The following is a 25,587-nucleotide window of genomic DNA, read 5'->3' as shown; positions in this document are numbered from 1 at the left end:
CATATATTATTTTATGCTGTGTATAGTGTGTATTTATATACCCAGCTAGAAAGTCAAAAGCGAACTTAAAGATTCATGGTTTCTTAAACTATACCTATTTTTCGTGATCCTGTTTTCGGATAGCACTTTAATAAAAGTAGTAATCGATTTATTTCGATTACTACTCCCCCACCCCCCAAGAAATTGAACACTTCAATAAATGTAAATAGTTAAACAAAAAAAAAAAAACTCATTTGCTTAGTAATGTTTTTAACAAAATTGTGGCTATGAAAAAAGCCTTTTTCGTGATGATTGTGACTGCCTTATCCGAAGAAGACGCATCTTTTCTATTTATCAAACAGCATTGACATCATAGATAGAAAATGTAAGTTCTTGTCTTCTGAAGGTATCAATATCCACAGAAGCAAAAGTCTCACTTTCAGCATGGTCTGATAAAACCTTGCAATAATATACAAAATAAATTATATCTGGTATGCCCTAGGGTAAAAATAAATCAAAATAACTTAACTCCTGATGCATAACACATTTTACCATTTAAACATTGATAGAAAGTAAGTTAATCTCTTAAGGTGGTAGGCCTATGAAAAATAGAGATTTTTGATCAAAAATTGAAAAAATAGGTAATATATTGTATTTATGTAAAAATTTATCCTCTATCTTCTGATATATAACTTGTTTAGGTTTGATCAAACTAAAAGGGTTTAAAATAACTTATATTATCAGCTAGTTTGTTTATTTACCTTAGCAACGCCATAGCAACGAAAGATTAAAACCTTTATTTTACCCAAATTTGATGGTCAAAATGACAAATCTTGTGAAGCTTCTTTTTCCAATTTAATATAGATCTGAGCTGTTTTTGGTCATGCTTTAAAATCACATTTTCTTATAATAATTGTCGTATTGAACTGTATATTGGTTGTGGAATAAAATCATTATTTATGAATTTTTCAACTTTTGATTTAAATCAAACAAGTTGTACTGGTGTATAATTGTAATGTCTTCTGGAAAAAGCAACAAGCAAAATTTTTCACGAAAAAGAAAGAAAAAGCCTCCTTTAAACAAATATTCAAGAATAAATCTTTCAAATATTTCATCAGAAAAAGTTTCATCTTGCATAAGTAAAAAGAGGCTAATTATAGATCAAACTAATCTCAATACCAAGAGTGAAGTAACAAGGCAGGAAGATGATTACTTTTTATTTGTTAATTTCTCTATACTTAAGAGTTTATTTCAACCTTTGTTAGTATGTCCTGAATGTGGCCATAAAAAAATAACTCTCATTGATAACAGAAAGAAGAGAAAGGGATTTGCCCATAATTTAGAACTGTTATGTGAGTCATGCGAATGGTTTAAATCTGTTTATACATCAAAAGAATGCATTAAACAAAACCATGGTCAAGGTCCTAAAATCTACGAAGCAAATGCAAGAGCAGTAATTGGTTTTCGTGAAATTGGTAAAGGTTTTACTGCAATGGAAACATTTTCTCAATGCATGAATATGTTTTCTTTATCTAAAACACCATTCTCTAAACTTAATGACAATGAAATTTATACAGCATATGAGAAGGCTGCTCTTAATAGTATGAAAAAAGCAGCTGAAGAAGCTCAAGACAAAACTTTAAATATTCCAACTAAACAAAGAGTAACAATTGATGGCTCTTGGCAAAGGCGGGGTTTCACATCACTAAATGGTGTTGTAACTGCTGTTGTTAATAACAAAATTATAGACACTAAAGCTTTTTCCAAGCATTGTAAAGGCTGTTCAATGTGGAAAAAACATAGAGGATCACCAGCCTACAACAGATGGAAAGCAGATCACATATGTCACATTAACCATACAAAGTCATCTGGTGCGATGGAAGCAGCTGGTGCGTTGGAAATCTTTTCTCGATCAGTTAAAAAATACAATTTGATTTATCATGAATACCTCGGGGACGGTGATACTTCCTCTTTTAAAGAAGTTGAAGAATCTAACCCATATAAAAGTTATAATATTCAACCAATAAAATTAGAATGCATTGGGCATGTGCAGAAGCGACTTGGTACACGCTTGCGAAAAATTGTACATAAGTATAAAGGAACAAATAAACCCCTACATGGAAAAGGAAATTTGACTAATAGTGCAATTAACTCGATGCAGAATTATTATGGTATTGCAATTAGAAATAACACTAACAGCATTTATGCAATGAAAAAAGCAATAGGAGCAGTTTTGTGGCACAGCACAAATTTTAGTGATAATAGCATTCGTCATTCTATGTGTCCTAGGGATGAATATTCATGGTGCAAGTGGCAACTAGATAAGCTTAAAGGTACAAGTACTCACACAAACAAAATTAACTTGCCTATCTTTATTCATAATATAATAAAACCTATTTTTAAAGATTTATCTGATGACGATTTGCTAAGTAAATGTTTACATGGTCAAACCCAAAATTCAAATGAAGCATTTCATTCAATTTTATGGACTCGATGTCCTAAAAACATTTTTGTAAGTAGAAGAACATTTGAACTTTGTATAAACTCTGCAATAGTTCATTATAATGACGGTGGAGATGGGGTAAAATCTGTTTTAAGTCACTTCGGATTGTTAGGATCATTGACTATTCCAAAACTGATTTTAAAGGACCAAAAGCGAATTGTAAACAAGCGTCGTAAATCAACTTCAATATGCAAAAAACTGATTCATATAGCACTGGTAGCTTTTAAGGAGTGTTTTTAGACGTAATTTTTTGATTTTAAATTTTTGACTCGATTTTTCTCATTTTGAGATTTTTAGTTTTTTTTTAAATTTTAAAACATGATATCTCCAGTTTAAAGTAAGCAATTAAGCTGAAATTTTCAGGATATGTTCTTCATACATGTAGAATTCGTTTGTCATAAGATTTTTAAAATTTCTTTTTTTGGGGCGCTACAATGTGGTTTTATCTGCCAGAGTTTTTTTATAAAAATATATATTCAAGTTTAAAATTCAATATAATCTGAACTAGGAAGGCAAATTTAAAAATCCTATGACAAATGAATTTTATACATATGTAGAACTACCATACCAAATTTGAAGTTTTGATTTATTGTCGTTTTTGAGAAATTGTGTTTTGAAGTTTTCGTTTTTTTCACACTTTTTAATATAATTTCGAGGCAAGCGAGGCACTTTTTTATATATTTTATTGATTTTATGTTTAATTTCATAATTATTGTTAACAACTGATTAGTTTTATTGTAAATATATCTTTAATACTTGAAAAAATATTTTCATAGGCCTACCACCTTAATGTTTGGTTTGACAAATCCTCACAATAATACCTGAAATAAAAAAGATGTGATATATAAAAATGATAATGAAAAAGTATAGATCTGTTCATAGACTAGCCATTAGAGGATGGCTAGTCTATGATCAAGTTATACTGATTTATTAAAATTACTTAACACCAGCATCTTATCTAGTTAATGCATCAGCATCCAAGCAAATATTGGATGTCAATAACTACCCCACTTCCTGAAATAAGATCTGATATATACAAATAATGAATGAGATAAAAATATATCATTTCATAACTTTACAAAAAAAAAATAAAAATGCTGGGGGGAGCATAATATATACAATAACTACAATTGCAAAAATACTTCTAACAATTTGACTTACCTATTATCGTAAATGATATTTATTAACACAAGCATATAAACCATTTTACTCTTTATAATAAAACTTACCATACTATTATCAATTCAATCACAATTTGTTTATGATATCACCATATCACCGCTTATGATGTATGCAGAGAGTTGACATTTAGTCATATCGTACTCAACACCATCATCATCCTCATTCTCATTTGGTTTCCAATAAGAAACTATATATATGGCACTGTTCTTTTTTGTAATGCTAAGTAGTCTGCCATAGTATATATCTTGGCTGTTAGTGCCAGCATCATGCAACATGTGGCATATATTTCTTCCAAGAGCAGTACCATTGAGAATGTCTTCAATATCTGCTGCCGCATTACTTTCCAAATCCGGAAACAGTTGCTTTATCTGCTGAGGCATGCAAGATTTTAATACTTTTTCTACTTTTCTTCTTTCTTTGTCCTCCTTAATTTTAATCATTTTAGCCATGCGTTTAATCGACTCCACCTTCATTTCTTCATGGCATTGTATGTTTGCTAACCGCTTTTTTCGGGCTGAGGAGATGGACCAAGCTATCAATTTATTTCGTACATCAGTTGGTTTTTTAGAAAGGAAACCAGTTGTCCTATTTTTGCATGTGTGAATTTTTGATGACAAGAAAAAAAGAGTGGCATTACAAGCTTTCTGCTTTGCAGCGCTAAACATACCTACAAGTTCTTCAGAGTCAATTTTATGAGGTCATGCCGATAGTGTTTGGGACTTCAATTGATCAGTTGAGGTCATGTTGAACTGTCGTTCATACTGACGATCAATAACACTAATGATAGCATTTAGGCAGCTGGCTAATGCGCATCTCATTTCTTCAGTCCTTGGACAAAAGTCACTAATTGAATTAAAAACTGGATCATTGAGGTCACCAGCAAAAAAGTCTGTTTTTCTGTGAATAAGGGAAAGGGCCATTGTGCTGCTTTCAACAAGTGCATTGCGAACATCTTTGAAAACTTGAATGCCAGACAAGTAGTCAAGTCCATGACCTGATGCAACGTAGAACTTTTTCATCCTAGGATCAGTCAGTAGCTTTCCAATTAATGCTAGGGCACACATCTCACGGATACCTTAAATTAAATATAATATGTCATAAAGTATATGATAAGGTCATTATTACACTATAAAATCTAACCTGTTTCAGATGTGAAGTCTTCGAACAAAGAATTTCTTAGTCCACACAAAACTACCCCAGAAAACAGAAAACTTTGAAGTTTGTGGAAGTGGTGGATCAAAACTCCACATGTATGAAAAAGGATGTGCAGTCTATTTCCTCTGTTGCGTGGTATTAATCCTCTGGGCAGGCCATGTTTGTCCAAAAAGTTAACAAAGCCTTTTGGATCACCTTAAAAAAGAAAAAAAATTATCAGCAAGTGTGCAATGCAAAGAACTTGTTTGTAAATTTGAAACAAGTATGCTAATCAACAAACTTTTTATGTTCAGAATATTATTCAAAATCATAATTTTATCAGCAAAACAATATTAGAGTAATAATATGATAAATAGTTTATTTACCTTTACCTTTATTTATTTACCTTTACTGTCCTTGTAACGGAGTTTATTGAGCTGAACAACAATGTTTGCTGCAAAGCAATCTCTAACTAAAAGCTTGCCTTTTGAAGTTTCCGAGGCTTTAAGTGATGACTTGCAGTTCAGTTCATTTAATGATTTCTGCCAAAAAATGTTTAACTTTGTATTTAAAAAAATGTTTAACTTTGTATTCTGTATTTACGGATGGTTTCACCGTTGCAGAATCGTAGTGTGATTTTGTAATAGGTTTTTGTAATGGTTGTGAAACCAGTGATAAAAACACGCGAATATTTAAAAGTTGATTTACGCGCAGAAGCAATTACGGAAAGTGGATACTGACGCAGTTTCCTTAAAATCCCTTAAATATAGCTTTAGCGGTTTTTTTTTTACGAACTTATTTGAAGCATTTTAAAAAGAATAAATTGAAGGAGAGACTTTTGTAAAGCAGTTTTTAATGAGTAAAGAAGATTTAAAATTGAAAATTGGTGTTCCCTGCAACAGCTGCTTCATTTTGTATTTTCTTGAAGATTCAATAGTATACTTAGAGTACATTTGGGGAAATATTTGTCAAAAAAATGTTAAGTAATTACAGTTTTTGTATGTATAAGACTAATGTTTTTGCTTTTCATACATTTGTTGCCTTATGAAGAGTTTAGACCAAGCCTATGAAATACATTAGATATATCTATATTTCTGGTAAATATTTTTTGTTGTTGTTGCCATAATGTACATTAATTTGTTGGATATAAGCCAAAAAAAATGTTGGATGTTATAACAATAGTTGGATGTTATTATTTTCTCAATAGAATGATAATGTGTATATCGGTAATATGGCAATATTATGGATATATAGGGGAACATGGGGCAAGATGACGAACGTTTTGAAAAGCACTTACATCTTATTCAATAGCTGTTTCAATAAGTAAAACTTTATCAAAAAGTGGAAAAAAAATTATTACGCGTAACATATATATATAAAAAACCCATATCAAAATTAAAAATAGCCTGGAAAAAAATTATTAACCAAAATTACCTCAAATTATCATCTTGCCCCGTATGCGGGGCAAGATGGCGGCTTTAAAAAAAGTAAATTCTATTATACCATTACCTTCTCAAATAACACGGTATCATAATTTCTAGTTAATAAGATATGTAATACAAACGGTTATGTAATTTTTTCAACAATTTAACTATATATTTATATAGGGCTATGCAAAAAAAAGTCTACTAATCAGTTCATAGCAAATTCCGACACAGCAAAATAAAGCAAATGTCAAACAAAATATTTTAATGCATAATAAAGCAATGTAATAATGACTAAGCTACACAAAAATTATTACATTACAGGTTTATGGTAAAACATGTACTTTGGCGAAAGGACAAACAAGTCATCTTGCCCCGTTCATCATGCCCCTAGGCTAGTTAATCTTCAAAATGACTCACAACTCTACATAAATATGTTATCATAGCTTAATACTACTTGTATGGCTTCCAAATTGAACAAACTGAATGAGAAATTCTTGCTTACCTTTGGCTGGTGATGTAATGATGAAATAAATCAAATACAAGAGGATAAATTTTTTTTTTTCTTAATATATGAAAAACCTTTTTATAAATTATCTTTGATTCCGAAAATAATATTTATAAAGAAAGCATAAATAAATCTAGTAGATATAATCTGCTTCTCTTTTAGCTATAGTTAGATTTCATATTTAGTTAAGTTTTGAAGATAACAATATGTTTTCATCTTGCCCCATGCGTCATCTTACCCCATGTTCTCCTACCTATATTTATATTTTTTCTAATAATTTGGTTTGTTTTCTTATATTTTAACATTTTACAAGTTTTAGTAATTAATGCTGTAAAATTAGCACTTTAACAAAAATGAAGACAGCAAATTCAGCATCATATATAAAAGAATATATACAGAAATGTCAAGCAGCTTTGGCTGGAAATATATCTTTGGCTGGAAATATATCTTTGGCTTGTGCTTTCAATTTATCTTCATCAAGCTCTCACTCTCAAACTGATTTCTTAAAAGAAACGTCAGAAGATAGTGAGAGTAATATTTAAAAGTGTTTTCACAATGATTCCCTTACGATAGCTTTAAGTTCAAGTAGTCATTCTCATTTTGATTCCTCAGAAGAAACTGATCCTTTTGAAAGTTCAAGCTCAGAAAATAAAGATACATGTTTAATTAAGCAAACTGTGCATAAATTTTTATCAGTTCTTACCAAATGGGTAGTAAAATACAAACTCCAAAGAGAGTATTTTGATGAGTTGTTAGCATGAAACAAATTAGTGGTTGATTTCATCAAGAAGACATTCCAAAAGATTCTCACACTTTACTGCGTATGCCTTGTAATGTAGAAGTTGATAAATGTAATTGACAGTATGTTTACCTAGGATTACAAAAGGGTATTTTATCAATTTTTCAAAGAAGCACTAAAGAAACTGGGTCTGTTAAAGTGGGCATAAATATTGACAACTTACCTGTACATAAATCATAAATTTTCAAGTTTGGCTGATGGAATTTGGCAGTGTGGAATTTCTATTAATGACATTGAATTGCCAATTCGTGTTCTCTCAGTTCCTTGTGATGCACCTGCACAAGCATTTATTAAATGTGTAGTGGGACACACTGCAAAGTTTGGTTGTGAAAGATGCTCAATAGAGGCAACACCAGAAAATCATAGAATAGTTTATTTAAAAACTGGTAGAAAATTGAGAACTGATATAGTTTCGTAAAGGATGTTATCCAAATAACAAACTATTTGATAGTCCTCTTTTTCACCTAAATGGAATTTACATCATTAAAGATTTGCACTTGAAGTGACATTTGAACAGGTTACTTCAATAAATGAGTTAGTAAAATTTGAAAACGTCTTTAGGACAATTAAAGAAAAGTTTAAGTGAAAATTTGATGCAAATGAAACTGTGTGTAAGGATGCAAAAGTGCATTGTTATACAATTTTAGACTCTGATGACGAAAGAAATACAATAAAAAATTAACGTTATGTATGGTAACCATGTGCCAAACAAGCAATATACTGACCATTTGTCATCAACACATGACTTACCTTTGATTTTGTCGACAGTTTTATTGTCATTAGTGACATGGAAGATTTCTGAAATACAGTTAAAGACTTATTTAAGTGAAAGGTTAAAGCAAGGAATGAAAAGAGCACTTTCTGCCAAGAGACTGATCAATTTATGCATTTTCTTTTATTTGCGGATTTTTAAATTTAGATATATGCATATATCTTTATATATATATATATATATTTTGAAGTAAAATTTTTGAAGAAATATAGCTACGTTAACTTTTTGGCTTGGAGAAAATAAAGAAAAGTAGAATTATGTTATAAATATAATGTAGTAAATAATGAAAGGAACATTAATGTTACTTTATTATGATAATTTAATTTCTTTATTATAATATAAGTCGTACGTTGAAAATGATTATCTTAAACGAACAAGTTATTTTAATAAATTAAAATGATTTTAAAAGTTTCCTTAATTGAAACTTTAGTATAAACACGTGACAGAATTAGTAAAATTCACGTAAAATCTAGGTATTTTTAATTACGCTTAACCGTCTCGTACACGTACTTGATCAAGATTTAAGTTCCAAACTGAAACTTCATTTAATACGTGCTTGAAACCTTATAAGACATGTATTTAAAACTTCAATAAACACGTGTTTGAAACTTCATAAAAGACGTGTCAAACACCAGTAAAATTTCCGTGAAATCTACGTGTTCTTGGTTTACGCCTGGAACGTGACGAATACGTTTTTATAAGGGTTTTAATTCCGAAATTGAAACTAGATGTGCCAACTGGGCAGTGAGTAGGAACTTGACATGCCAACATATCATAGATTACTGCCCTAATATTGGATGAGAAGACATTTTTATACTTGATGTTTTGTACTTTTTGCTGCATTTGTTCTATCTTCTCCTGTAACTTAAGCATGTCATTCTGAAGGGCATAAATCTCCGCATTCTTTTCAGTTATTTGTTGGCGTAAGATGGTTTCTTCATTAGACAGCTTTGTTTGGGCAAATTCTAGCTGTTTTCTTAAACGAAAATTTGCAACTTGAAGCTTTTTTAACTGTAAGTTAAAATGTTGAAGTTTTAATTTATTCCTCAAACTTTTAATTGTCTTGTCTTTGCGAGCGATACTCTCATTAAGATGTTTAAAGTTTGACCTTATCTTAGCCTTTTCCTTTAACACTTTTACACCCTCTCTATACTTTAGTGTTTTGGTAGCAATATCACTAGCCAAAATACTTAACCGTCGTTTCAGGACTTTTTTTCTAGGAGATAACTGGTCAGCTCTAAACCTGGATAATGATGGTCTTGAATCAGATGAAGATAAAACACTAATATGTTTAGGAGATGAGTTAACTGACAAAGATGAAATAGTGCTACTTAATTTTGAGGTTGACTGTAATGACTGTGCTGCTGGCAATACTGTCATTTGACAAAAGAAAAGCTTACTGCAAAAGTCAATAAAATGTTTAGAATCTCTTAAAAAAATTGCATGCCAAGTTTTTTGATTCTTTAACAAGAAGTTTAATATGACTTCTATAAATCTTGAAGCCATAAAGCAGTGGTTCCCAACCTTTTTTAACCCATTCCCCAAATTATATATCATAAAATCTCCATGGACCCCTTTGCTTTTAAAAATTATTACAAGGCGAACATTTTAATAATGTAATTTTTATTCATCAGGACAACATTTTATTCAAGGTATTTTTTAATAGAATAGACTATCTATGACCCAAAAACATTTTATCTTAGTTAATATATGATACAAAAACTGGTCAATGTGAATTCTGGCACTGCTTACCAGCAATTAATATCTGAAAATCTGGTTTAGTTTTTGATAGAGCACATCTAATATCTGCATCAATTTCAAGTCTATTTCTTTTTTTGGTTTTTATAGATAACATGGCTGAAAACCCTGCTTCGCACAAATATGATGTTGAAAAAGGAATAAGGGCTTTAAGTGCAATTGTTGAACACAATGGATATAAATTCCTCATTTTCAACCAGAAGTTATTTAATGGTGTTATTTTGAAGTGATCCTTAGCAGTGGTATCATTTTTAACTCTATAAATTCTTCTTGTGCTTCCTCATTCACATTTTTCACATCACAAGAAAATGGTGATATAATTACTTCACTGCTCAAAAGGTTCACATCTGGAAAATAGTTACCAAATTCATTAATCAAATTATCTAGGTGACAAAGTATTTCTATCTTTATAACTTCGGGAAGCATGTTATTTCCAATTACGCTATTTAAATTTTGAAACATTATCAAGTTTCCATTATTAATTCTAGTCTTATACAGTTTGAGCTTTTCAATAAATGCCTTCAGTTTATCCGAGCGTGTAATGACATTAGCATTTTTGCCTTGAAGTTGCAAATTTAACTTGTTAAAATGACCCACAATGTCCACGAGATAAGCAGTTGTTATTTCAAAATTGTCAAATTCAAAATATTCTACCAGTCCACTTTTCATTTGACATAAAAATTCTTTCACTTCGTTTCTAAGCTTGAAAAATCTTTCCAAAAAATTTCCAGCAGAAAGCCATCGCACTGAAGTATAAAACAATAACTTATTGTGTTCAGCATCTAGGTCAGAGCAAAATTTTGTAAAAAGTCGAGTGTTAAGAGCAGAAGATTTTATGTGATTCACTAATTTGACCAATTGATTAAAGACAGTTTTCAAACTACCTGGCAATGTTTTGGTTGCCAAAGCCTGTCTATGAATAAAACAGTGTACACCAACTACATTTGGAGCAATCTCTTTTACCCTAGTCTGCAATCCAGACTTACACCCCATCATGGCAGGAGCTCCATCAGTAGTAATTCCTAAAAAATATTTCCATTGTAATTGATTGTCATTGAAAAATTGTTTCATAATTTCCATAATATCAGCTGCTTTTGTTGTTGTTTCAAGGAAAGAAGAGAACAAAAATTCTTCTTTGAATTTATTATTGTGAATATACCTACAAAATACAATTAATTGTGCCATTGAACTTACATCTGTGGACTCATCCAACTGAATAGAAAAATATGGTGATTCTTTAATTTCATTAATAACATTTTCTTTAATATTTGATGAAATGTCAGTTAACCTTCGTTTGACTGTAGTATTTGATAAAGGGATATTATCTATCTTCTTTACAGCTTCTTCTCCAAATAATAATCTAACGATTTCTTTTGTACATGGAAGTATAACTTCTTCAGCCAATGTGTGAGCTTTTTTCTTCTGTGCTATTATATATGAAACCTTATAAGATGCTTCTACTATATTCTGTTGAGTTTGGTGAATAATCCCAGTTTTATCCAACTTACATCTCTTCAGTGATTCAAATTTTCTTTTGAAAAAATCAGAATCTTTTGTTCGAAGATCAGGATGGCACTTATTCAAATGAATAGCAAGCTTTGAGGGTTTCATAGAGTCATTTCCTAGTACTTTATAACAAATAACACACTGTGGGTAGCAAATGGTTTCTTTTAGCATGTAGGTAAAACCATATTTCATATATTCATCTGAATATGACCTTTTTTTACTTTTAGACATCTAAAGAATTTTAAAAATAATATAAAATAATGTAATATATTAACTCGAGATTTGTATAATTCATTTGAGAGTAGTATATTCTCGACTGTTTAAAGAAAATAATACAAATTACTTTCTTTCAAACCAATTAGTTAGAAAAAAATATTTTTACCATAAGATAAGATAATTTTATATAGCATTTAAAATTAAAGGATGTAAGAATAATATAAAGTATTTATTGTTTCATAGTGGTCCGCAAGTCATTGACGGTTAACGTCGAATTGGCTTACACAGATTTTGTGCAACATGTTGTCTAGCATAAATTACATTTTGAATTTAAGATTTATTTGTTTCTTTAAGACAGAGAAAAATACCAAAACTAAAATTCAATAACTCAAATTTATTTTGAATTTACGTTTACCTTGTGGTCCGTTTCAAAAGTTCATATGGACCCCCAGGGGTCCATGGACCACCGGTTGGGAACCACTGCCATAAAGCTTATTGACTTGTTCAATAGTTGCTTTTTGTAATTCATCATTGCTAATAAATATAAACAGTATATGTCCATTTCTACAGTCTATGTCTATTTGTGAAGGCAAAGTGAAGCTTGATGCTAGATATTTTTTTGCTGCACCACGAAATACACGCATATTCTTTTTGGGTCCCATGATACCTTAAAATGTCAAGTATGATTTTTTTTAAAATGAATGAAATTTTTTTAAGAGAATAATATTTACTTTAATTTCATTTTTTTTCGAAAACTAAAATCACTTACTTATTTCTGTTTTAGACAAAAACACATGAATTGCTTGATAAGATGACAAAAGTGCACATAATTATTATTTGATAATAATTATGAGCAACTTTATCATAACATAAATATTATTTGCATGCTGAACTTTTTTTTTAAAAAAATGACCGTATGATGCATCAAATAATGCACACCATCCGATACCTCATTCACTCATAAACATCATAAAAAATTTATCATAAATAATCAAAAAATTAAAATATAAAGTTAAACTATTGAATGAAAGCATATTGTTATTAAATAATGTAGGATTATTTAACAACATTAAACAATAACAATAAAATATATTTTATAATAATTATGATAATATAATGCAAAGAGATTATTATGAGCAAATCAGAGGTGCATCATATAGATACTTTTTTCAAATTACTAAGCTATTATGATGATATTCGTTCTTGTTTTTAAAGAAATTGGCTATAATAATGTTCTATTTCATTTTGTTAGAAAATCGTTGGAAGGGCCGGGCCCCCCCCCCCCTCAATCCCCCATTATATTGCGAAAAATATTAAGCTAAGGTACCTATTCTGCTACAAGCAATTAGGTATCTGCAACATAATATTTTTCAATGAAATTTCGCATGCACATAAAAAATTAGTTTTTAAATTTGGCCCAATATATTTTAAAAAAGACTCAACATACCTTCGATATCAATTTTATATCTGAACTACAACGAAGTTTTTCAGAACAGTAAAGTCAATAATAGCAGTAGTAGGGTAAGGTTGCTAATAATACCGATGCCTATATTATACTTTTAACATAAATCGTTATTTTTACAACCCACAACAAATCTTTTAATTTATTTTTTATCTTTGCTGAATGAAATTAAGTAGTCAACTGTTTTTTTTTGTCATCCGACTGCATTAAGGCTAGAGTAAGCTCTTGTTGGTTTGTTATTGGAGATTTCTTATTTTAGGTTTTTATGGCTAAGCGTATTTCACTAAAAAAAGCAGAAAATATGATTTGTTCAGTGTATTTATGTTAAAGCATAATTTATCTAAATTATAAATAAATACCTAGAATTTAAAATATCTTATTTTTGTTTGTCAAATTTTTTAATTAACTGAATGTCAGATTAGTTGCGTAAATTGTACCTCAAGGCATGTCCTAAATTGTACCGACGCAACCATTCTGACCGCTAAAAAACGCATGTAAAGTTTAAGAAAGTCCTTTTGAGATTTAATTAGAGAAATATCCATACTTACAATACGAACTTCACCACTTAAACAAAAAAATTAAAATTTTAGTATTACTCTTGTATTGACAAGCAGTCCTTAAAAAGAAGCACTCTCTAGTTCAGTTTTACCAATATATCAAGGCTGGTGTCATGTTGGCTGTGCAGGTGTTAATCAAAAACAGACACAATATATCTGACACTTTTGCCAAAAATAATGTTTTTATGTATTTTGTTTTACAATATTTAGTTTGGTTATTTTTAAAACAGATAAAGTATATTATGTTTTGCATTACTTAGCATAACTATCTTTAATACCTATCTTCCTCCTCTATTCTAATCTTAGCTAACCCATTGATAAACATACAATTTAAATAAAAATTGCACCATATGTGGTGATAACTCTTTTCGGCATTTCCCAGAAGAAAAAATAATTCAAGTTGCATAGAGTTTATTAAATAAAAAAACTTCATTTCATTATATTATGGGCAGTTAGGTGTTATGTTATGTTATATCAGAATATTTCCAATTGCTGATTCTATAAAAACCATTCCTTTTAATCGGTTTTTTAAACCCCTTAAATTTAAAATCATAAAATATTTGCAAAGCTGTAAGGTAATTGAAATCACGAAAGTGGTACAATATTGGATTACAATGGTACAGTTAAGGATCTCGTTTCCTTAATTGTACTCTTAGCGCTACTTTTTTAATTTGATTCTTCGAGACTTAACGCTTTTTAAATTTTGAGTTTTTTTAACATCTTTACAACAAACAGCCCCTAAATTATGAAATCCAATTGAAAATCCATGTTTTCACTCAGTAGATCACCGACATTTTTTAGTTTTGTCTTAGGGGGTACAATATTGGCAACCTTACCCTAACTGCAAAAAAAACTAACACAAAAATGAAGTTTACTTTTTAAAAAATAAAAATGTTGATATGAAATTCTAAAAAATGACACGACAAAATGCATTCTTACCACACATACGCCAAGTACGCAATGACAAAATGGTCGCTGATTTTGAATTTGAGTTTTTTACTTGTATCTTGAATTTGAGTTTTTTACTTGTATGACTTGTTTCAACATATCAAATATAGTTTCAAGAAACATTTTTATCATCATATGCTACTTAGAAATTTGTTAAAATGTTTTAATTTGAATAATGATTTACTATTCAAGAAGTGCTGGATATTTGAAATACCATTACTTAACAGCTTCAGTATTTCCTGTAATATACAAGTAACATTATTTACTTAAACATTATAGGGAACGTCATGTGATAATTGTCAATGAAGTTATAACATAAAATGTTAAACAGTGTAAAGTGAAAAATGATATAAAGTACTCAAAAATGTTTCTGATATATGTTAATGATTTTAAAAACAACAACAACAAAAAGGTTAGATCTTATCCCGAATATACGTGAATTAGGAGTGGATAAATTACCATTTCGGAAGGATTTACTTAACGAAATCAAATAAAACTGAAGAAATTAGCAAATAGAACATAAATTAATACTACTTTAGATAGATTTATTTCAAAAGTGAAGAAAAAAACCAAAACATTGTGGTAGAAATTATTATTCTTTTATAGAAAAAGAAGACCAATGGCTTCAAGAAAATCTTATGACCAATAAAAGTAGCCATTTTGGTTCTGGAAAACCCCATAAACAATGGGTGGTCCTTGGAGGGCAAAGGAAAAGAGAAAAAATAAAAGAACTAGGTATTGAACATCATGCTCTATTGTTAGTCTCTGCAAAAAGTACACTTTTTAAAAAAAAGTTTTATGGATCAAAAAAGTTAAAGACACTTCGGATAACCTTTCCCTTAAATATGAGTGTAAAACAAACTCTTGCATCAAAAGTGAATACTGACTTCGGCGGTAAACAATGTTAAATGATCAGAAACTTAGCCCTTGGACATATATTTATCCACTTCTTACACGATATTTTAGTGGAAAAAGTTAAATACTATCCCAAAAATAACAATATCAATAATAGCAGCTGAAATAAATATTGGTAATTGTGTCAGAAATTCATTACTTAAATTTCACATTAAGGATTAACTAGTATATCTCGTTATGTCTCGTTATGTCTCGTTAAAAAGATGTTAATTCCGGGAAATTGTAAAGCTCCTTTTTTGTCCGGGACATCTCGTCTCGTCTCGGTATCGTCCCGGATTTCGACTGAAAATTGAAAACTTTCTCGATATTTGTCGCTAATCAGGACAAAGCTTTTAGGATTGTCTCGTCTCGATTTAAACAAATAACGAGACGCAGACCCTTAATGGATACGCACGTACTTAATTATACAATGAATATGAAGCACGCACAACGCTTCTTCTGGCGCGACACAATGATGCAATTTTTTTTACGCTAATTAGAAGATTACGTTCATATAATCTCTCAACACAACAAAATTTAAGGATTGTCTTAACTGACACCTCAAAGGTTAATTCCATGTCAAAACAACAAGTCGAGATAACCCACCATCTCAGAAAACTTGATTTTTGGCACAAATGCAGTTAATACCATCGTTAGGAATAGTCAAAAATAATTTGGAGCCAATTTCATTATTTTGAGAGTTATGGGTCTTTGAAGTTTGAGATTTTTTACATTTTTTTATTCTCCGCGCTCTTAGCAACGTCTATAGCAACACCTAAATGTTAAAGTATGCACAGTTACATTAACCATACGTTTACAAAATTTAATAGGTATAGAAACTTTTGAAGAAAGAAATCAAAAATCATTACTTAAAGTTATTAGATCTTATATTTGAATAAAAACTTTAAGATGAAAACCGGGTTTTTAACAATAATTTTTCAGTAAACATGTCTAGTTTAAGATTAATTGCAGAAAAGGTATTGGTCTATTCATTTTAAATCTTTACAATAATAGTTTATATATAAATACCTGTAAGAGGCAAAAGTTATTTTACTGTTTTTTAATGCACATGTCTATTTTATTATTGCATTTTTATTCACCGTTTTGGTTACAATCTCCATATAGAGATTATAACTAAAACAAATTCTCACAAAAAAATTATAATTTCTCAAATAAACATTATTATATATAATACTCAAATGTTAGAACCATTTGCTCCATTCAATTAATTAAACAAGAAACCAGAAATTCATTTTTATTTTGAAAATAAATAAGTGTAATAGCTATGATTACACTTATTTATTTAAAATTAAAGTTTTGATTATAATACTCATGTTAGAAATTATTATTTATTTAATGTTGGTTTTAGAAAAATAAAATATTGAAATTAAGTATTTTTATAATGGCTGGAACATCACAATGCTCCATTTGATTGATTTTAAAATCAAATTGTCACAAGTTAACGTTTACAAACCACATTGGAGTAAAATTTTTTAAAGATTTAGCTCCAGATGAGCAAAATTTAGTTGCACTGAGGTCTGGTGTTTCTCCTGATTTGATTATTGACTTATGTTTTCATCATCAAAAGTACTATCTTGAGAAGTTCCCTGTGTTTCAGAATAAATGCTGTGATCCACTGTTAGTTCACAAAAGACCGTGCAAATGTTAGTAAAGCTTTTCATAGTCACGTTAAGAACCATAGCTTTAAACAACAGGTTCAATATTGTACCTGGTCAAAAATTGTACAAATTGCTTAGTCAAATTAAAAGCTTCCACTGAAGTTAATACTAATAACATTGATATTTCTGATGATTACACAAATAAAGGTAGAAGTAAAGAAAATGTATTTAACGTTGAACAAGAAGCTGATATAAATAAAAACAGACAAGAACTTTCGGATTGTCTCAGTATAATTGGCGTGTCACCAGTCAACCTTCATTGAAAGCCATTTGCGAATCGTATGAGTATTGGGAGAAAAAAAATTAAAACTATTACAACAGTTTTCAAAGAAAAGTTATCAAGTTCTTTAAAAATTCCATTGACAGAAGTTGAAGTTTTTGATAATGAATATATTCTTGATTTAAAAAAAAAGTTGTTCAGTTCGAAAAAATGTTAGTTTTGATAAAAGATAAACTTGAAAAATGCTGTTCATTTAGGGACAAAACTCAAATATTGACTTTGTGCCCACAAGAATGGTCAATTGAAGCAGCTAGTGAGTATTTTGGTGTTTCAAAATATCTAATAATAAAATCTAGATCTTTAGCAAAGAAGGAAGGAGTTCTCGCAGTTCTACAAACTAAGCGAGGTAAAATGCTCCCTGATCAAATAAATACTTCAGTAAAACATTTTTATGAAGATAATGAAAACTCTCGCCAGATGCCTGGTCAAAAGGATTCTGTAAGTGCTATTAGGAAAGTCCATATGCAAAAGCGACTACTTTTATCAAGCTTAAAAGAGTTATTTGTTTCATTTAAAATTCGATATCCACATGTAAAGTTAGGTTTTTCCAAGTTTTGTGTTTTAAGACCTAAATGGTGTGTTTTGCCAAACTCATCAGGAACCCATTCTGTGTGCGTTTGTATCTACCATCTAAACATGAAGTTAATTCTCATACCCATTAAAATTGATTACCATGAACTATATAAACTTATTATTTGTGACATGCAAAACAAAGAATGCATGTTACATCGATGTACACAATGTCCGAAAAAAACATCTAAATTAGAAGAAAAGCTGTTCGAACTAATAAGACAGTTTGAGGAAGAAGATACTATCGAATTTAACCAATGGGTTACTACTGATAGATCAAATTTAGTTATACAGCTTGTAAGCATACCAGATTATGTAAATATGGTGATGGAAAAACTAGTGAAGCTAACAGCGCATTCATATATTTCTAAATGCCAATCTAAATATTTAAAAAATCTTAAAGAAGAACTGCCATCAAATAGTGCAATAATTCTAGGAGATTTTGCAGAAAACTATAGTTTTGTTTTGCAGGATGAAGTACAAGGTTTTCATTGGAATAATCTTCCGTGCACACTTCATCTAGTAGTTGTGTACTATAAAGAAAATCAAGTATTGCATTCCACTTCATATTGCATTATATCAGATGATAACAATCATGATGTACCAATGGTTTACGAGGTACAAAAATCAATTATCAATAATCTAAAGCAAAAGATACCCAGCATTGAAAATGTGATCTACTTTTCTGATGGCTGTTCATCTCAATATAAAAACTGCAAAAATATTTTTAATCTATGTCAGCATAAATCAGAATTTGGAATAGATGCAAAATGGGTTTTCTTTGCAACCAGCCATTGAAAGCAACTTTGTGATGGTATAGGAGGAACAGTTTAACGGCTTGTAGCTAATACTAGTTTGCAGAGAGTTTCTACAAATCAAATATTAAACTCACGTGATATGTTTACATATTGCACTAACAACATCAAAGGTATAAACTTTATTTATATTTCAAGTGAAAGCTTGATAGAAACAAGACTATTACAATCTGAACGGTTTAAAAATGTAAAAACAATACCAGGAACAAGAGACTTTCATGAATTTATTCCTGTATGTCAAAATGAAGGTAAGATGAAATACTACAGTGATTACAATATCCCTACCTTGACTTACAAGTTTAAAAATTGTGAGATGCAAAGTGATGTGCAAAGTTGATGTGGGATAAATTTATGCAACAACATGGCCCTTGAATCTTAAAAAACATTTGCTTGCTTCCTTTTATCAATTATTTCTTAGAATTGACAGTTTGCGTATGTCTATGATATGTATATGACAATATTTTTGCATTAGTTAAAAAATATCACCTAATTTTGTTTTGTTTTACAGTCCAAAGAAAAACAAAGGAATATGTGAAGAAGTTCACTAATTTGTATATAAATTTGTCAATTCATAAAAACATGGAATTCAAAAAATTAATATGTTTTGATATTTAAAATTGAGTTTATTGATGGACCTGGATACTATTTATGGACATGGATATGTCATAAATATTGCATTTTTATACCTTAGTGAAAATACCTCTTATTTTTGACTAGCTCTGAGTGAAAATACCTGTTTTTAATATTTAAATATTTTAAATTGAGTTTATTAAATATGCATATTGTAGTTTTACACATAAGTAAGAACTCTTACTTTGTGGTTGTGCCTAAACATAAATACCTATCAATTTTCGATTTCAATCTCAATATTCTTTTAATCAAAATTAAAAATTAAATTTTTTAGATTAGTAAGTTGAAAAACAACTCAATTTTCTTTTTTTTTTTAGGTATTTGTATATACTTTAAGAATATGAAGTTTGGAAATATATAGATCATAACCTTTTCTGTAATTCCTCTTATAGTAAACCTGTTTACTTTTCAATTTTATTAAAAACGCCAGTTTTCTCTTTTTGAATTATTAATAAATATAAAAAATTATTATTTCTTAGTAGAATTTTATGGTTTAGCATCTAATAATATGTGGAAAATTTCAAATTATGAAATAATATAGTTAAGGTAACAACGTATGTATTGACATTTACTTTTTACTAAGGACGTTGCTAGGGGAGCATGATAAGTAAAAATGTTACAAAATTTTGAATTTTAAACGAGCATAACTTCTAAAATATTCCGATTTGTTTGAAACAACTTTGTGGAATTCTTTTTAGCCTAGTTAAGTATATTTGTTGCAAAAATTAAGTCTTTTAGAGATTGAAATTTTGTTGTTGTTTTGACACGGAATTACCCCAAAGAAATGGTTTCCCGCTACATACTAGTATAATTTTATTTTGGAAAAAGGTATCAAAAAAAAAAAAAAAACATTTTTAGAAAGAATTTTTATTGTATTTTATATTTATTATAAAAGAATTTATAATTTTTTACAAAATAATGTTAAAAAATTAAAAAACTGACTAGTAAAAAATATAAATGGGAAAAAAAATTGGACAAAATTTTAAGACCAGTTTCAAAATAATTTCAAAAAGCAATAAAAAAATAATTTAGAAACGTGTTGTTCCTCCATTTGTTTTCAAGCACTCTTGTACTCGTTCTGGCATTGAATTCATGAAAGTTTTGATTACTTCATCAGGCACATTTTTCAAATGATGAGAGATTTCAAATCTTCCAAATTTTAAAGTTGTTCTTTACCAAGCTTTTGATCAAGCCACGACCATAAATTCTCTATTGAACTCAAGTCTGGACTATTAGCAGGCCATGGAAGCACTTGAATTTTATTAGAATTGAACCAATCGCTAACAACATGCGCTTTATGACACGACGTATTATCTTCCTGGAAAATAAATCCATCTTGCAAATGCCATAAATCAATGCTAGGAATAAGCGAGTTTTCCAAAATTTCGATGTACCTTTCTTTGTTGAGTCTACCATCGAATAAATGAAAAACGTCAACTCCACAGGCACTCATACAGGCCCAAATGCCTATTGAACCACTGCCTTGTTTTGTTCGTTTCAAAATGCATGATTCATCGAACCGTTCGCTTGGAAGTCTACGCAACATTATGCGACCTTTTCTGTTGTCTACCTCAACGTTCATTTCATCACTAAAGACCACACGGCTCCACTGATCTGTTGACCAATTTTTATGTAGTTTGCACCACTCTTTCCTGGCAAATTTTTGTTTTTTATTTAAGCGTGGTTTTTTTGCAGCAGCACGCCATAAATAATTTAAATTGTGGAGGACCCTTCGCACAGTTCTAGGGCTTGCTTTCAGATCACTTGACAGTGTCCATTTCGTAGACAAGTCTGTAGATGATGCTTGTCTGTTTTCTTTCATTAATCTCACTAACGAGCGAACATCACGGTCATTTGAAATTTTATTGCGTCCAGTCCTACGACGATCATTAATTGACCGGGTCTCTTTGTATCGTTGAATTATGTTAATAATTCAAGAGTGAGACCTTCCGAGCTTTTCTGCTATTTGTCTGATGCTATAGCCTTCTTCTTTTAATACAAGAGCCGCGTATCTGTCTTTTTCTTCGATCTTTGCACGCGTTTTTGCAATATTTTTATATCCTTATTGCAATTCAAAAAATAAATGTTTATTTGATATCGAAACTCAGGTTTCGACATTTTATTTTATAGCCAACGTAATAAGCAATTTTTAATAAGGGCAAACTAAAGATTTGAAAGTGGTCGTTAAATTTTGTCCAACTTATTTAAAGAAGATTTATAAGTACTCATCAGTTTTTTAATAAGTTAAATGCTATTTAATTAGAAATAGATTTAAAAAATTATACCACTTTAATCCGTATGTTTTAATTAACAAGATATTAAAAAAAAAAAATTTAGTATGTCAATTAGAATCTTCTTAATTTTAATTTAAAGATTAAGAAACCAACTAAATAATGAGTGGTCTTTAATTTTTGGCCACCGCTGTATTTACTTGATGAAGATGAAATTGTAAACTTAAAAGAAACGGTAAATGCTTTATTAATCTTTCATCAAGTAAGCGTTTTACTATCTGGCGATAGGTATGCAACGTGTTCTTTAATTATTCCAAGTATAAAGTACCTTGAGAAGCAGCTAATTAAAAATAAAGTAAAACTCCTCCTTTAGTTGTAATATTGAAATCGCATTTCTTAGAATCTTTACAAACTAACAAAGATTCATATGAATTAGAGAATAATTCCTTTTTATTGTGTGCCACTTTTTTGGATCCAAATTATAAAAGTTTTCATTTCTTTGAAAAGTACGAACAAAAGAAATATTTAAAAAGCGTAAAAGAATTTTTGTCAGATTTTTATCTCGCAAAAAGAGTTGGTAAAATAATTCCAATTAAAAGGGTGACAATGGAATCAAAAAAATTTAAGTTGTCATTTGAGGATGATGATTCCGGAAGATGATTCCGGAATAGGTAGTGACAAAAATATAACCATAGATTTAAAAAAAGAAATCAGTAAATATATAAAATTGTCAGTGCAAGAACAAAATGCTTTAGAGTTTTGGCATCAAAATCAATATCTTTTTCCAATATTGTATTGCATTTCAACGATGATTTTATGTACACCTGCTACCAGTGCACCAAGTGAGCGCCTTTTTTCTGACGCATTAAGCAATTTGTATGCTGAGCGAAACAGGATGACGGCTGAAATTAACCCTACTATGCCGTCGCTAATTTACTTGCACTTGTTACGTTGGGGTCCATACGGACCCCAACTAAATAATGTTTTTAGTAAAATAATCATTTGTTTAAAAAGATTAAAAAGATTTTATTCTGTTTTACCAAAAACAAAACATTATTTTGTTATTAACAGAAAAAAGATCTAAACATAAATATATATGTGTATATATATATATATATATATATATATATATATATATATATATATATATATATATATATATATATATATATATATATATATATATATATATATATATATATATATATGAGGGTGTCCCAGATATGCACGGAAATTTTTTTTTTTAAATAGTTGATGTCTCACCCTCTGAAAAGTGTCTCTTGGGTACAATAACTAAATTGGTGAAGTTACAGCTCATTTGAACAAGTTTGAGAGGTCCCCGAAAGGCTTTGAAAATTTTACTATCAAGTTCATTCAAAATCCATATCAATGATCTTAAACAATGTGCACAAAATGAGTGAAATAAAGCTAGAAATGCAAACTAGTTTAATTATCTCACTGCTGACATTAATTATAGTTTAAAATATTATTAACAATTACCTATAGAATGATAATCTTTATTAGAGAATGCAAAAAATGTATATTTTTGACCAGTCAACTCGCTATTTTGAACAAAAGTTTAGAAACAAATTTTACTTTTACTTATTATTTGCTGCAGTGCTATTGTCACATGACCAAGTGGCCATTTTGTCTTCTTTTATTTTTAGTAAACACAATTTGCTCATGCTTTATTGCATATAAATTGGTGAAAAAAACAAAAAATACAGCAACAATTTGTAAGTTAATTATTGTACTAATAATATAACAATTATGTAATCATTTTTTAATTGCATTCTCCAAATATTTCTAAAATATATTAAAGTATTTAAAAACAATATTAAACTACTTATACTTAATAACACTTATACTGTCATTGGTACTTGTATTATTTTTTTAGGGTATGGCTAAATCTACAGTAACCAGAAGCATTAACAACATGGCTTATCGGCTTTCCAAAAGAAACCATCTCAGGTGCTCGCCTCCCTTCAGGCCGAGATGTCATGAAAAATTTTGTATTCTGTCACCGTGTACAGAAGCTAAACATTAATAAAGCTGCACAACAAGTGCACGAGCAACTGCTCCCATTTTGGGTTAAATCAAGACTGCCTGTTCGACAAAAACATCACATAATACAGAAAATTAAATATCTGTATGCTGACCAAGTTCGTTTGATGAAGCATCATAAGAGAAATAACTCTACTGATCAAATGAACCAAAAAGAATACACAAATAAGTTGAGTCAACTTTTTGACATCAGCCATGCCAACTCTGAACAGTTGATAAAAACTGATGAAGACAGACAGTTTTTGAAATTACAACAACAATCAAAAACGGGATCGATTGGGTCTGTGGACAAAAAACTTATGGTTAAAGAAAAACGAGTTGCTAAACGTCAAAAACAATTTATCAGGGATGTCGATAATGCAGCAAAAGATGCTGTATCGAAAATTGTTTACCGTGGACGGAGTGGGTTATCATCAACAGCAGAGTCAGCTGCAGACCAATAACTGGACAGTGCAACACATTCAACAACATCATCCGTTTGCCATGGTTCTAATGAAGATGATAAATCTGATGAAGAATTTCTTGTACAATCAGCATGCTCAAGTAAAACAAATTCTACAACACAACGCAGACATCGCAGAGACATTATATCTCCCAAAGTTGCAGATGTGCTGGATAGGACAAATACCAGCATTAGAAAGTCAACTATGATTCTTGTATCGGCATTCAACGAAGCTGATGTTCCGATATCAGAGACAATATTTTCCAAGAGTACAATGCATAGTCATCGTCAGCGCCGTCGTCAACAAGCTGCAGCTCTTGTAAAAGAAAACTATGCTCCCTCAAAATCCATTGTTCATTGGGATGGGAAACTTTTGACCGATGTTACTGGTGTGGTCAGCGTAGATCGGTTACCTGTTCTGCTCTCGTCACTTGTCGATGGCACTACAAAACTTCTTGGAGTTCCAAAGTTAGCATCTGGATCAGGACGACCAGCTGCTGATGCAGTTCATGAACATATAAAATCTTGGAAGTGTGAATCAATGGTTATTGGCAAGTGCTTTGACAGGACAGCTTCCAATACTGGAAAACTCAATGGAGTTTGCACTCTTCTAGAAAAAGCCATGGACGTAATTTACTATGGATGGCTTGCCGTCATCATATGTTTGAAGTGCTGCTTGCCGATGTTTTCAATGTTTGTCTTGGACCATCCACTGGATCAGAAATTTTATTTTTCAAAAGGTTTCGTGAAAAATGGACAGAAATGATTCACACACCAAAAGCCAGATCAACCCCTTTGATAATTGTTTCAGATGCAATTAAAGCATTCATCAAATATCAACTTGAGGTCAGACAATCACGAGATGACTATTTAGAGTTTCTACTTCTTGCTGCGCAAATGGTTGGGCTGCAAGTTGATGTAGCCATTCGCAAACCTGGTGCACTGCACAGGGCACGATGGATGGCAAAAGCCATCTACGCATTAAAAATTGAACTATTATTCACCGTAAATAAAACCATTTTTAACTTAACAGCTCGAGAACTACAAGGTATTCAAAGTTTGAATCGGTTTATCATTCGTTTTTATCTTCAGTCATGGTTTTCATGCAGGCTCACTGCTGATACACCTGTGAATGATATTTTGTCGATACAGCGTTTGCATGACTACGACGATGCAGTTCTTGGTTCGACTGGATTAAAAATGATGCTGCGTCATTCTTGGTACATCAGTCCAG

At 30.2% G+C, this 25,587-nt stretch overlaps 2 protein-coding genes and 1 pseudogene across 2 annotated transcripts; 2 read left to right on the top strand and 1 right to left on the bottom strand.

The window, feature by feature from the left end:
• The first annotated feature begins 564 nt into the window (after window positions 1–564).
• On the top strand, window positions 565–2,722 carry LOC149880386 (uncharacterized). The gene is made up of 2 exons (XM_090070044.1): window positions 565–620; window positions 746–2,722. The coding sequence occupies exon 2, from the start codon at window positions 995–997 to the stop codon at window positions 2,720–2,722; it is 1,728 nt and encodes a 575-aa protein (XP_089926170.1). The 5' UTR covers window positions 565–620; window positions 746–994.
• A 1,019-nt stretch (window positions 2,723–3,741) lies between these two features.
• On the bottom strand, window positions 3,742–12,443 carry LOC149880385 (uncharacterized; annotated as a pseudogene).
• Window positions 12,444–18,070: 5,627 nt separating this feature from the next.
• LOC149880384 (uncharacterized) lies at window positions 18,071–18,969 on the top strand. The gene has a single exon (XM_090070043.1). It carries the CDS (start codon window positions 18,238–18,240, stop codon window positions 18,967–18,969), a length of 732 nt encoding a protein of 243 aa, XP_089926169.1. The 5' UTR covers window positions 18,071–18,237.
• The last annotated feature ends 6,618 nt before the right edge of the window (window positions 18,970–25,587 follow it).

Source organism: Hydra viridissima, unplaced genomic scaffold, assembly GCF_058129835.1.
Source record: "Hydra viridissima isolate aposymbiotic clone 2 unplaced genomic scaffold, HvirCarnegie_v1 scaffold_13, whole genome shotgun sequence".
In the NCBI taxonomy this organism is placed as follows: Eukaryota; Metazoa; Cnidaria; class Hydrozoa; order Anthoathecata; family Hydridae; genus Hydra; species Hydra viridissima.
Note: the sequence above shows the minus strand (reverse complement) of the source record. Positions and strands in the feature narration are given on the sequence as shown.

Coding starts and splice junctions, on each gene's coding strand:
- LOC149880384 (XM_090070043.1), top strand. CDS start 18,238: ATGAAGTTAATTCTCATACCCATTAAAATTGATTACCATGAACTATAT.
- LOC149880386 (XM_090070044.1), top strand. CDS start 995: ATGTCTTCTGGAAAAAGCAACAAGCAAAATTTTTCACGAAAAAGAAAG.